Source organism: Conger conger, chromosome 5 (assembly GCF_963514075.1).
Source record: "Conger conger chromosome 5, fConCon1.1, whole genome shotgun sequence".
NCBI classification, from domain to species: Eukaryota; Metazoa; Chordata; class Actinopteri; order Anguilliformes; family Congridae; genus Conger; species Conger conger.
The window spans coordinates 65316508-65329329 of record NC_083764.1 but is presented as its reverse complement, the minus strand read 5'-3'; the positions used below and the strand labels follow the sequence as shown (position 1 = coordinate 65329329).

The following is a 12822-nucleotide window of genomic DNA, read 5'->3' as shown; positions in this document are numbered from 1 at the left end:
AGGTAGTCCCAATGAGATTAGTCCACATCCCACACTCTTTAGTTGTGTAGATACAGTTGTAGGCCGAGACAAAGTTTAGTTTTGGGATGGAGTCCTTTAACGCTCTTATCCAGAGTGACTTAGTTGATTTTAGACTAAGCAGGAGACAATCCTCCCCTAGAGCAATGCATGGTGAAGGGCCTTGCACATGCTTCCTTTTCTAATCAATACAGATAATGCAGGTTTGGCCATTAAGAAACATTAACAACTTATTTTTCAACACAGAGACATGTGAAACCAAAGATGTTTGTGTAAAAAAAACATTTTATTTCAACTGAAGTGACAAAACAGACTGATTGCAGCGAGGAAAGTGGAAATATAAACTCTGAACGATGTTGTGGCTGGCTGTCAAGACTTCATAAAAGCAAAGCCCTCAGGAAAATCTGCAGAGTTCAGCACCTGGAGAGAGAGAGAGAGAGAGAGAGAGAGGACAGAGAGAGAGAATCCTGTTTTATTACAGTGGTAAATGGTTGGCATTTATATAGCGCCTTTATCCAAAGTGCCGTTTCTCATTCACCCATTCATACACACACTCACCGACCTGGTTTTGTTCAACCAAAAGCTCGTCAGGAGCATTTGGGGGTTAGGCGTCTTGCTCAGGGACACTTCGACAAACCCAGGGTGGGATCGAACCGGCAAGTCTCCGACTGCCAGACGACTGCTCTTACCACCTGAGCCAACGTCGCCCTCAGTGTCTGCCAGAGAACTTGGGTCTGCATCACAAAGCAGTATTAGGGAGTTAGCTGGATAATGCCACAGAGTAAAACCCTTAAGGTGAAAAAAGGCAAGTAAACTACACTACACCTGTAGGCTGTATGTATGTATATGTATATATATATATATATATATATATATATATATATATATATATATATATATATATATATATATATATATAAATATTATTTTTTTGCCAACCTGCTCAATTCTACCATGTGGGTTGAGTGCCTTTCACATAGCAATGGATTTAAACCTGGAGCAGTATTCTTAAGGCCCATCCACACCAAGAAGTAGACTATAACCATACGAGAGCGAACGTCCCGTAAATAGTCCCTTGGCTATGTCGTTGCCCATTTTGCCCGCGACGCCAAGCAAATTCAGTTGAAGAAATGAATGAGGGAATGAAGAAATAGCAAATGTGGATATGTGGACCCATTTTTGTGTCACGCATTCCGAAAAAATACTTAAGGATGCGCTCATGATTTCTTGCTCAAGAACACTTCGCAAACTTCCTAACTTCAGCTTCTAGATCTTACAAGAAACATTTAATGGGATGTAATTTCCTTAAAAAGGTACAATAGGTAATTTGGGACTTTTAACAATCCAGAGAGGAATTGCAGCAACAAACATCCTCAAACCACAACACAGTTTTAAGTGTTTTAACAGCAAGTTGCAATAATGCTGCATCAGTGAGAGTGCTGTGATTGTATCTCTACAAGCCATCTACAAATCTCTGGTATAAACCCACCTGAAGTGTCTAATCCAGAGGACCAGGCCGAAGTGATGACAGAAATTCATCAGCCTTCGTCTTGTTTGGCTCAACCCAGACGGTCAGATCCCCTCAACCTACACAAGGCAAATTCAGGAGATCAGTTCACAGCTCAAAGATACCCCAAGGCTACAAATGTAAAGTCTATACTCAATAAGGTCTCAATACATGCATGTGACCTCGTCTTATGTCATGACGATTTAAAAATAAATGGATCGGTATTAAAGAACAGCTTTTCACCATCTTAAAGACACCCACTCCTAGAAAATACAAAACCCATTCTGGACAGAAAGTGCAATACAGATTGACATGTAGATTAACAGTCAAGTTTGACATATTCACTTTACAAGGTTAAAAAAAATAAACACAAAAAAATCCTGACTCAAAACATTCAGGGCTACATGGGGGGGGGGGGGGGGGGGGGAAGCCTCTGATCTCAGGGAGATCTTTGTTTTCAGGGAAATGGTCCAAAATGGATGGAGAACGACCATTTTGCAGGACTAGCAAAGTGGTCAGCTGAACTGGTGAAGTAGAGGGACTCCCATTGGTTAAGTGCAGAGTCAAAACATATTTGGAGGCCTTCAAGATTTAAAGAGAGTCCAGTTGGGCAGTGAAACTTTAGCTATTATACCAAGCACTTGGTCATACTTTTGTCTTCTTCCCCGTTTTAAATAAGAGATCTTGGAAGAGAGCACTGGGGGAGGTAGGATTCAACACTTAAAATGAACTCAGTTTGGAGGATGTGAACAGGAGAGCAAAAGTATTTACCTCACATTACAGGCCTATCTCCACATATGAACTAGCCAAGAGAGCAGCTTGCGTCTCAGGGTGCTCATGTCGGTAGGCCCAACACTCCTCCAAGGACAAGGCGGTTTTTTTCCACCCAGTCGAACAGTAGCAGAGAACACTTGGACGCAGTGAAGCATTATGGGACAACACAACGAGAAACGCCCAGCAGAACAAACCCCCCACCCACCCCCCCAATCCCCCCAATCCCCCAATCCCCAATTTGTCATTTCTGCAGTCAAATTTGGGTCCAGTTGTGAAGCTCGAACATTGATAAGAAAGGGTCATGCTGACTGCTAATCCATCACACCTCTGGGACTGGAAGTGCATGGCAGTGGGTTAGCCCAGCCCTACGGATAAACTCTTCACAACTTCCTTTGGACGGTCCCAGTTTGGAAAATTACTCCCTCTGCACTATCAGCTGACCCCACCCCTGAGATACCCTTGACAAAAGAACAATAGCAAATAAATACTTCACTCATTCAGCCGGTCTGGAGACAAAGGATTTGTTTGAAAATGCAAAAAGAAAAACAGAGTATTTTCAACCAACTGTTTAATAGGCTCCATGAAGCCAGAAGATACCCAAATTAATTCTTAAAGGTCATTTTGAGACATGACAAAGCACATTCCTTTCCAGGCATTGAGAATATTTGCTGCAACAGGTGTTTTTAAAAAGTCAAACTGCAGGAGGACAAGAAAGCAGAACATTAAAAACGACAAAATAAAAAATAAAAGCTGAGCACAAGTACTTGTAGCAGGCCTATGGGCTTCAGGTTTTTAAATGAGGCCGTATTGCAGTAATTTCTTGGAAAGGAGCAAATTGCTAATTCCAACCTTGCTAAACTAAAGACCTGCAATTACAGAAAACGGTGAGGCATGTCACAGTCTATCATGACCCCAGGATTAAAAAAATAAAATAAAAATAAAAGTGAGCATTTAAAATAAATGTTTAGAACGGGGCTTAAATGGGTCAAGGGCCAATTGGCAATTGCGAGTTGTTCCATGGAACCAAAGAGGCATTTTGGATTTGAGAGTTTACTCTGAACAGGTTGTGGTTTGGGGAGTGGGGGGGTATCAAAGTTGTTAACACTGCCAGGCTGTTTACCACTATACAGTTACTCATGGAACAAGCCAGTTTGTATATAGAAATGTTAAAAAACAGCTGCAAAGTCTTTGTTCAGTTGCTGTGGCCTTCTCTGGGCCAACAGCACTGTAGGATGAGCTTGTGGTACAGAAATCCTTGCGAGACAGTTCACCATCTTACAGTGACCAAAATGAAACGCTACAAGAGTAGGCATCTCCTAAAGCTGATGCATCAAATCTTTCTGCTGCTGAAACAGAAATAACCTCAATTCAGAACACCAAAAAGAAAGGGGGGGGGGGGGGGGGGGGGGGGAGGAAAAATTTGCAGGACGAAAAATTCTTCGATGAGTGCATCTTTTTAAATACAGCCAGCGAAGGGATGGTCTTGAACCAGGAGGATTTTTATTCGTTTGCTGCCGAGGACAAGAAGTAGGCACAGGTGTAAAGGCACTGAATCATTTAGACATCTCTTCCCCAAAAACCCCAAAAACTACTGACCCCACCCAAAAACAAACAAAGAAACGAACACAAAAAAACTTTCAATTACACTCCTACAGGAGGAAGTAGAGAGGCAGTTCTGAAGATGTGCCGTTTAGATGCAGTCCTCCATCCTGATGGGACAGTAGGGCTGAACGGCTCAGGAAACTATTATAATTGCTATTTTTTTCCAGACCAATATTGAGATTTTTTTTTAAGTCCCCTCCCCTATGCATTCACAGTTCTGTATTGCATACGATAAAAAATATTATAGCAAAGCCACCAAATATTAGATGCTGTCAACATACAAACTGCGGTTTGTTTAATAATAGCCAGTATATTAAGGCGAAATGATATGAATGGATTAGAATTTTTTTTATGCATTGATGCATAAAAACAAAAAAGAAAAAAAATGATGGTCAATTTCCGAGCAAATACTGGGACTATGAAAACACAAATCGCAGAAAAGCACCATATGCTGGGTAGGAGAGAGCGGACAATTTCAGCTGCCACAAATCAGTGGGTCACTGTTGAGTGTTTATATTTTGACATGATATTATATCATTTCATTGCTGTTGGAGGAGCATGTTAGCTGGGTGTCACTTAAGGCATTTAATAATTTTTCTCGATATCAAAATCAGGTTTGCGAAATTTGATATCAATGAACTGATACCAGAATGTCACGGTTAAATGAAATGGTTATAGCCCGTTACGATTTTCGTAATGTCGGCACCGTTGAACAGCTGCCGACTTAAACATTTAGAGGCGACACGTCTCAACAGGCCCTTTGAGACGAATCCTGCAGCTTCTGCTGATCAGCGTCCGGCTTGCCTGAGAAGCCGAGTCCATGACGTTCAGACGTGTCCTCAGGCGAAGCCTGCGCCGCGGCCCCATGTGTGGTCCGTTCACGCTATCGAGTTGCGCTAAAGATTTGCCAGTGTAGAGCAACAGCAGGTTCCATTTTGGACTATTCCAATTGAGTCACTAACTACACTGTCTCCGGATGGACAACTTCACAAGCACTCCTGAATTAACCTAAACGCTAATTTATTATCGCAAAAAATTTGCTTTTGCTATTGTGTTCTTTTAAGCTGCGATTTCGGTGTGAAATACGTTCAGCCCTATAGACAGCGACACTACCAAGGCCTGAAGGCGCAATGCCCCCACAAGCACACCAACAAACTCAGCCAACACTTCAGTCATCCTCATGAATGGCTAGTACAGAGGCGATTCCTGGTTTGAGATCTGAACCACTGCCCCCTTCCCCTCCATTCTTTAAGCAATGTTTCTTAGCTGAGAATGAGGGCAGGAGGCAGGCAAAGGCATGTTCAATACTTCCGCAGTTAAGCTCACAGCTTCCTACTGTGCTAACAGTAACCTCGTACGTGGGCCTGTTAAAAGGGGGAGGGGGGAAAAGAAAAAGAGAAATGCATGTAAGCTTCTACAGCCATTCATACTTACCATAGTCGCTGTCCCTGTAGGATCCGTGCTGTTCCCTAAAGAGAAACAACGGCGTTAGCACAATGCCATAGCTTCACTGTTCCACAGTTGCACTGAGTAAAAGGGCATTCCCAGACGGTGGCCGCCATTTTGGCTCCACACCTGTCTCTGCTGTAGCCGCCACCACCGCTGCTGCTGCCACCGTATCTTCCACCACCACTGCTCCTCTGGTAACCTCCTCCACTGCCACTACCATATCCACCGCCACCGTAACCTCCTCCACTCCGGTCTCCGTAACTCCTCTCGCCTCCATACCGGTCTCCACCTCCATATCCTCCAAGACAAGACACAATACACAGGGAGGGTGGGGTGGTGAAACATTTTTTTATTTGAGGGTCATACGAAAATGCGTCATTTTTCTCACGCGGCAGTTGTTGCAAGGGTCGTTATGCCAAGCATAAATCAGGCTTCATTCTGACTCGCTCCCCTCCAAAAACACGTACCAAAAATCAAGGAGGGCATGACAAAGCAAACGGAGGCGCACCGTTTTGCAATCGCCAGCCCTGACCTCGGGAGTAACCAGGCTCACCTCTTCCACCCCGGCTCCCCCTTTGTTGCTGGTAGAATCCACCCCCTCCACCCCTGCCCCCTCTGAATCCTCCTCCGGACCTGGTTCCAGATTTGCCGGCTTCATCTACCCGGATACATCTGCCTTCAAGTTCCTTAAAACATTTTTTTATAAAATAAAAAACGGGGAAGGAAGAAATAATTAATTGTAACCCTTTGAAGTGTTTTTTTTTTTTTTTTTTTTTTCCTTCAAGTTCTCGGCCAGGCTTCTAGAACTTCAATGCTTTCACCTAGAGGTGCACCAATACCATTTTTTCAGAACTGATCCGTGTACCAAGTACTTAATTGTGCAAGTGGATGGGCCAGTACAGAGTACCGATCTGAGTAGGCTACTTATGTACTTATGCCAGTTGCCATTGGGAAGCTGCTCTCGCCTGCATTAATAGTCAAACACCCTCAAACCACAAAATGCACCGTTTTGGAAAGTTGACAGTGACAAACGCAACAGAGCCTGCCGTCTTTTCATAGTGTTCTAGTAAGAAAATGTTCGCCAAACAGGTGACTTTAGTGTGCTGCACAACACTATTTATATATGTTTTATCTTTTTGAAGTTTTCACTTTAGCTAACTAACTATATTATAAGCAAGCAACTTATTTGGCTATGGAACTAGCTGGCTATATAAGCAAGATATGATAGTGTACCACAAATGATGCAACTGTAACTTAAAGTTTGAGACAAATAAAGGTTTAGCTAAACATGCATGATCCAACATGTAAAGAGATAAAAGGAACGTGTAGCTGCCAAAATTGCACTCCAGACAAGCGATCACTGAAACTCTGTGTACTACTGCTTATTATCCAAGGGAAGAATACATATCTAGTTATAAAACGATAGCAGTTCCTTATCATTAACAAGCAAATTAACTATTAGTTAGCTGGCCGAATTTACAAATATCCACCTGAGACACAACGTGTGTGCAACAATGCTCTATGTTCGTATTGCCTCATGTGGATATTTGTAAATTCATCAAGCTAACTACGGCTAATTTGCTTGTTGCTACCGATTGGGAACTGGGATTGTTTTACAACTAGATATGTAGTCTTAGTAATAAGCAATAGTATACAGAGTTTCAGTGATAGCTGTACCCAACATAAGCATGCACATTAAAAGGTGCTCGCATCACCCAGGTGTGCAAAAGGTTAAACGTACCGTTGCATTCAAGGCTTCCATGGCATCTTTGGCATCTTCTGGGTTTTGAAATGTTACAAAGCCAAACCCTCTCGACCTGCCTGTGTCCCTGTCTCTGATCACATCAACTGAAACGCAGGAATAACGATAATGAGAATTATTGATAGTGGTGATAAACAGCAGCCTGGTGCAATAAAGTAGTATTTAACCATCTGGTTGGAAGCAGTTGGGTCATACAAGCGACAGTCAAGATGGCTCACCTTTCAAGATGACCCCATACTTCCCAAAGGCCACTTCCAAAGCTTCTTCTGAGGTCTGGTAGTTCAAGCTCCCGACAAACAGCTTTCCGTCGTCGGACATTTTGAATGTTCTGCAAAATAAAATTTTAAAAAGTTTATTTAGCCTGTGCTTGCTACACCTTCTCTGCACTATGAGCTAGCTGCATGTTTTTGAAGACATGCTTCTAAATTTAATCAGCCAAAGATGGCAAGTAAAACATCAGTTCATTGATATCAAATTTCACAAACCTCATTTTGATAAAGAAAAATTATTAAATGCCATCAGCGACACCCAGCTAACATGCTCAACAGCAATGAAATGATATAATATCATGTCAAAATATAAACACTCAACAGTGACTGACTTGTGGCAGCCATGCTATGCTATCCCTTTGAGGAATCCGAAATTGTCCGTTCTCTCCTACCCAGCATATGGTGCTTTTCTGCGACTTGCGTTCACGTAGTCCCAGGAGTTTACCGAGGTTCCCCATTTTCTCCAAATTTGGTTGCCAATTGTACCCCATCTATTCCAATTACCCCTGTTAGCTGAGGATACACCTTGTCCCCCAAGCTGCCCGAGGAGATCTCTTGATCCGGAGAGCGACAGGCTTTCTCCAACATCTCGCGACCGTGATTCAGAAGCGATCGGTGCTGCCGTATGCGGCAATCGTCCCTGCCGAGTCGTTACCGCACCCCAATTTGTTTGGCTCTGCTCACATTTGTGGGTGGTCTAACTAGAATCCCCAGAATCCTTCCTGCAGTGCTCAACTGGCGCAATAAGCAGGATAGCTTGCCATATGGCTCGTTCATAATGCACATGTGACCTTGACTCATCCGCCATGCTGGAGTACTCGAGTTAATAACCCGGACGTCCATACAACAGCATGTGTTTTTACTTCAAAAAAAAAAAAATATATATATATATATCTATATATATACACACACACACACACACACACACACATTTTAGCTACAGCTATAATATAGATTAATTAAGGATCATTTGTGCGCAGTTCATGGTTGCTCAAATCGAGGTAATCGAGAGCGCCAAGTCATTTTCTTACGTTCTTGCAAATTATTAGCCATCAGGGAGAAGAAGGTTGTCAACAGAAAGAGCAAGGCGGATTTGCAATAAAAGCAGGCATGGTCTTGCGCCAGGAAAAACGTTACGTATTCCAGTTCGTTCTCATCACTTTGTCACCGGTAGGTTTACTTTTAACACATTCATCATACAACTCATGAGCCACTCCGATGAAAAATCCCAAGGGCCAGTGTAAAGTCCAAACTATAGGTTTAGTAACTAGCTAGGAGGTACTTTAAAACGAAATCAAGCTAATAAATGTTGTTGTACCATACATCATAACCATTTCGGACGTACAAGTATTCTAACTGGTTTGGACGTAAAATCGTAAACTTCTACGATAATCAATGATCAAAACTTTATATCCTCGCGTTTACCGACTTCCACTAGATGAGTAGCGATCCTAATACACAATTTTGAAAAAATGCATTTTAGGGTAGGTATAATGTCTATCTCATTTGGAAAAAGTATTCTCTAACCAAGGTGCCAGTGTTCAATTTCCTATTAATCTCAATATCTTGAATGTATACATTACTGTAACCTGTAAAGTCACGATTCGGGTGGGGCCAAGATACACTGCAGATCGCATTTAAATAAATAAGAATCTATATGCAGCAGAACACACACTTTTTGACCAGATTAATCTTAAATTATATTTCATAAATGTTGAAATAACGGCATGGATGAAACGGTTCGCTGTAAAGTAGACACACAAACGTTGACAGCAAAAAAAAAAGAAAAAAAAAAGAAGAAGTGATCTAGGCAAGCTTATGTTTAAAGAAGTCACTGCTGCTAGCAATAGCCTGTTTCAGCATGCATAGGTAGCGCAAGCAACCGCGCCTCAAATACCCCTCCCTGCAACAGGAGATAGTGATTCATTAGTATCAACTTTCCACTGTTATTAGGAAAAGGCCCAGCCCTGAGGCCATACGCCAGGGCGAAGCACTCGACCGGTGAGGCAGGTTTCTACCTGGAGAAGAAGTGCGTCATTTCTCTCAAAACAAACTGCCATCGGTGCCGCGGCCATCTTTACAATCCTCGGCACAGCAGCCGCGGAATGCCTTTCCCTACTAAACCATACAGCCCCGATATCCGCCGCGATTCATCCGAAAACGCGCTTGTCATAGAATGTATAAAAACAAACGTACAAAGTCGGAATCATTTATTTTTTAAATCAATTAAATTAGTAAAACGGACGAAAGAACAAGTAAAGGGGAAAAAAATAACAATACCGCCATTTATCCTAGATGCATATACGCATCATGTAATGCACAACATTCGTTATTATCCATTTTAAATTCATGCCATTCAGTGCACGACAGTGCACTTTAACTTAGCTAGTTAAGTTAGGTAGAACTAGCGAGGTTCCATGCGGAAGGAAGCTGAAAACATGGCTAGCTATATGACCGTGAGTTAACTATTATCTGCAAATAATCTCTCGTGAAAATGAGTAATAGTTTCAATCAAGACCCATGTTCTTCACGTGAGCATATTAGTGAAATACCTCGATAGCTAGTTATTTTATTAACTAAGTTATTAACGTTGGCCAGCTCGGATTAGGCCAGGCTCCCCGTATATAGACATTTTTCTGAAATGAAACCAAACTGACGGAAGCCAAACGAATGGCTATGCGTTAGACGCAGTTAAATACCTTTTTTTACGCTCCTTCCTGAAAACGGTCTTCAGACACTGTAGCTATATGGCAGTTCTGCCGTCAAAGAGATCGAGCAATTAAATGGCCTCCTTTTTTGTGAGAAACATAAGTTACGTACGCAACGTCATGAATTATTACAATAAGGCGTGTCAATGGAAGACGAGCGGTTGTTGTAACCTGACTAATGCAGCACGCTCGTCTGTGGTTGGTTATTACATGACTGTTGCGAAATATGGATTTTCAATGATGCCTGAAATTTCGTTCATTTTAAATCCTGTTTCTAAACTTCGAAGTCTAAGGCTGCGTCCAAAACCGATGGCAGTTGCTTTGATGTCTCGAAAAAGGGCAAAAAATATTTTCGTATCGACTGCATAAATTTAGGCTCATTTTATACCTCGGTCCCTTGATGATTTAAAGCCATTTCGCCAAATGCAAAGTTATAGTATCGCTCGCAGGACAACCTGAAAATAAGAGATCCAGACTCTGATGATGTTGATAAATCAGACACCAAGAAGGCATGCAAAGGCTATGCAACAAAATACCAAACATGGTGCAGATAAAAAAAAAAAAAAAGTATAAAAATGCCTTTTATTCAAATCTGACAATGAACACTTTATTTTGATTATTATTTCTATTACAAATCTCAAATTGGAGTAGAGGCAAATACATAAATGATGGGTCCAAACATTATGGGGGGACAAAGATGATATATATATATATATATATATATTATAGGGTTGGTTACAAATACTTCATTTCTGTCGCGTACAGACACACATGGACAGTCGCAGATTCCTTCGCCTTGAGTCTGAAACACGCATAATGAATAAAAGTCCATGCAGAATGCAGAATAATGAGGCAAGCCATCTTATGTCGAAACATATTTTTCGTAACCGTCGCAATTCCCTTCCCCCATCTGCAACGTCCCATTCCTACTCCTGTCTGTGATAACGAACATCTCCCGCCCTTCCCTAAAACCGGTTCTAAGGAACTTTGTAGGCGTACCCTTTGGAAGCGGGGCCGTGCACAAGTCCTTAAACTCAGAAGAGTGAAGCGAGGAGACCAGAATGCACATTCCTCAGGAAGACCTGGCACAGAACTCCTTGTTAGACAGATCCCAAGGAGACGGCTGCCGTTATAGCGATGGCAGCAGTCTGCCAGACTCCAACATCCAAGTACTCATGAACAAAAATAAATATAACATGTTACCAGCAATCTTTTGGAATGACATTGGAACCATGTTTTTTTTTGTATTTTTTGTACCCCACATACCTCCACCTGGAAGGCAAGTTTAACAAGTCTCACCTAGCATCCGATTGACACCTGAGGCACCATTCTTATGAAGGAATGGAGTAAAAGGCAAATGGCGACTGGAAGAGCCAGTCCCTGCTCCACACAGCTGGAGACTGCAAATGGGCCGTCAGTCATGAACACAGAGTCTGCACTGGTCTGAAGCTCAAAACAATGCATTACAATGCATCTTTACTGGCTCCGTTCAGTACCCACTTTGTCATTCTGCTTTTAGTTGTTTAATATTGTTATGACCATAGCACTTTACTTATCTTCTTACTCATTTTATGAATCGTTTTGTGCATGATAGGTGCCAACATTAGGGGCTTATAGCTAGGGCTATGAGCTCCAGGGAAACGGCGACACCTACTAATTCATGCGATTATGTAATCAGCCGAATGTGTGGCAGCAATGCAATGCATAGTCATGCACATATGGGTCAGAAGCTTCAGTTAATGTTCACAATCTATCATCAAAATGGGAAAGAAAAATGTGATCTAAGTGACTTTGACCGTGGAATGATTGTTGGTGGCAGACAGGGTGGTTTGAGTATCTCAAACTGCTGATCTCCTGGGATTTTCACACACACTAATCTCTAGAATTTGCAAAGAATGGTACAAAAAAATAAAAAAATACAGTGAGCAGCAGTTCTGCAGACAGAAAAGCCTTGTTAATGAGAAACGTAAGAGAAGGGCCAGACTGGTCAAAGCTGACAGGAAGGTGAGTCACGCAAATAACCACACATTACAAGTGGTATGCAGAAGAGCATCTCTGAACACACAACGCATCATAACTCGAGTGGATAGGTAAAACAAAAAAAAAAAAACCTAATAAAGTGCTTGAGTATATATTGCTGAAAATATTCTGTGCCTGCCACCATTCCCACCTGTAAAGAAACTGCACCATCAGCGCCCTTATTTTCACTTCAGTGATCTCCAACCCGCGGCGCACCCTAACAGCGTGGTGTCAGAAGTAAGGTGGCACCGCCTGGAGGATGAGGAATGAAACACCCACCCATCAGCTGCCATACCCACGGCAAGGACTGGACGGCGTCAGGCTGCAGAAGAGCCAGATGAAGGCACGGGTGAGACACGAGGCGACACGGGAATCACCCGGTTTAGCGTTAGATTACGACCGCCACAGTCAAGAAGCCCTGATGGAGGTCCTGGACCAGTGACCCCCACCACTGCTGCTGGCACAGCCAGCCCGGTGGAGACCTACAGCTCCGCCCACAGAAGACCTGGGGTCAGCTGCTATGCTGCCGTATTGCAGCCTGCCAGGGGCATGCCTAACGGGTCAGGAAATCTGGTTTCCAGTCCAGGCATAGCACTGCGACTGCCACTTTGAAAGTCATGGATGACATCAGAGGCCTTAGACCAAAAAAAAACAAACAAAAAAAACACGTACTTCTCCAGCTTTTGATACTGTGGACCATCCGTCACTCAATCT

At 42.6% G+C, this 12822-nt stretch overlaps 1 protein-coding gene across 3 annotated transcripts; it reads right to left on the bottom strand.

Moving 5' to 3' along the window:
- Nucleotides 1–285: 285 nt before the first annotated feature.
- Nucleotides 286–10238, bottom strand: LOC133129109 (cold-inducible RNA-binding protein B-like). Of its 3 annotated transcripts, XM_061242952.1 has the most exons (9): nucleotides 10081–10238; nucleotides 7331–7440; nucleotides 7092–7198; nucleotides 5904–6036; nucleotides 5477–5648; nucleotides 5336–5370; nucleotides 1508–1605; nucleotides 581–752; nucleotides 286–438 (listed from the first exon to the last, which is right to left on the bottom strand). In XM_061242952.1, the coding sequence occupies exons 2-7, from the start codon at nucleotides 7428–7430 to the stop codon at nucleotides 1601–1603; spliced, it is 552 nt and encodes a 183-aa protein (XP_061098936.1). In that variant the 5' UTR covers nucleotides 7431–7440; nucleotides 10081–10238; the 3' UTR covers nucleotides 286–438; nucleotides 581–752; nucleotides 1508–1600. The 3 variants fall into 3 exon arrangements, with proteins under 3 accessions (XP_061098936.1, XP_061098935.1, XP_061098934.1); XM_061242951.1 differs by lacking the exons at nucleotides 286–438; nucleotides 581–752; nucleotides 1508–1605 and adding an exon at nucleotides 2851–3810; XM_061242950.1 differs by lacking the exons at nucleotides 286–438; nucleotides 581–752; nucleotides 1508–1605 and having other exon boundaries at nucleotides 3817–5370.
- Nucleotides 10239–12822: the final 2584 nt, after the last annotated feature.

Bases quoted from the DNA above. Each gene is read 5' to 3' on its own strand.
- LOC133129109 (XM_061242950.1), bottom strand. From the start codon at position 7,430: ATGTCCGACGACGGAAAGCTGTTTGTCGGGAGCTTGAACTACCAGACC. The intron at 7,199-7,330 runs GTGAGCCATCTT...CCTGCGTTTCAG, and splicing joins GTATGGGGTCATCTTGAAAG to TTGATGTGATCAGAGACAGG. The intron at 5,371-5,476 runs GTGTGGAGCCAA...GTTTCTCTTTAG, and splicing joins GGCGGCTACAGCAGAGACAG to GGAACAGCACGGATCCTACA.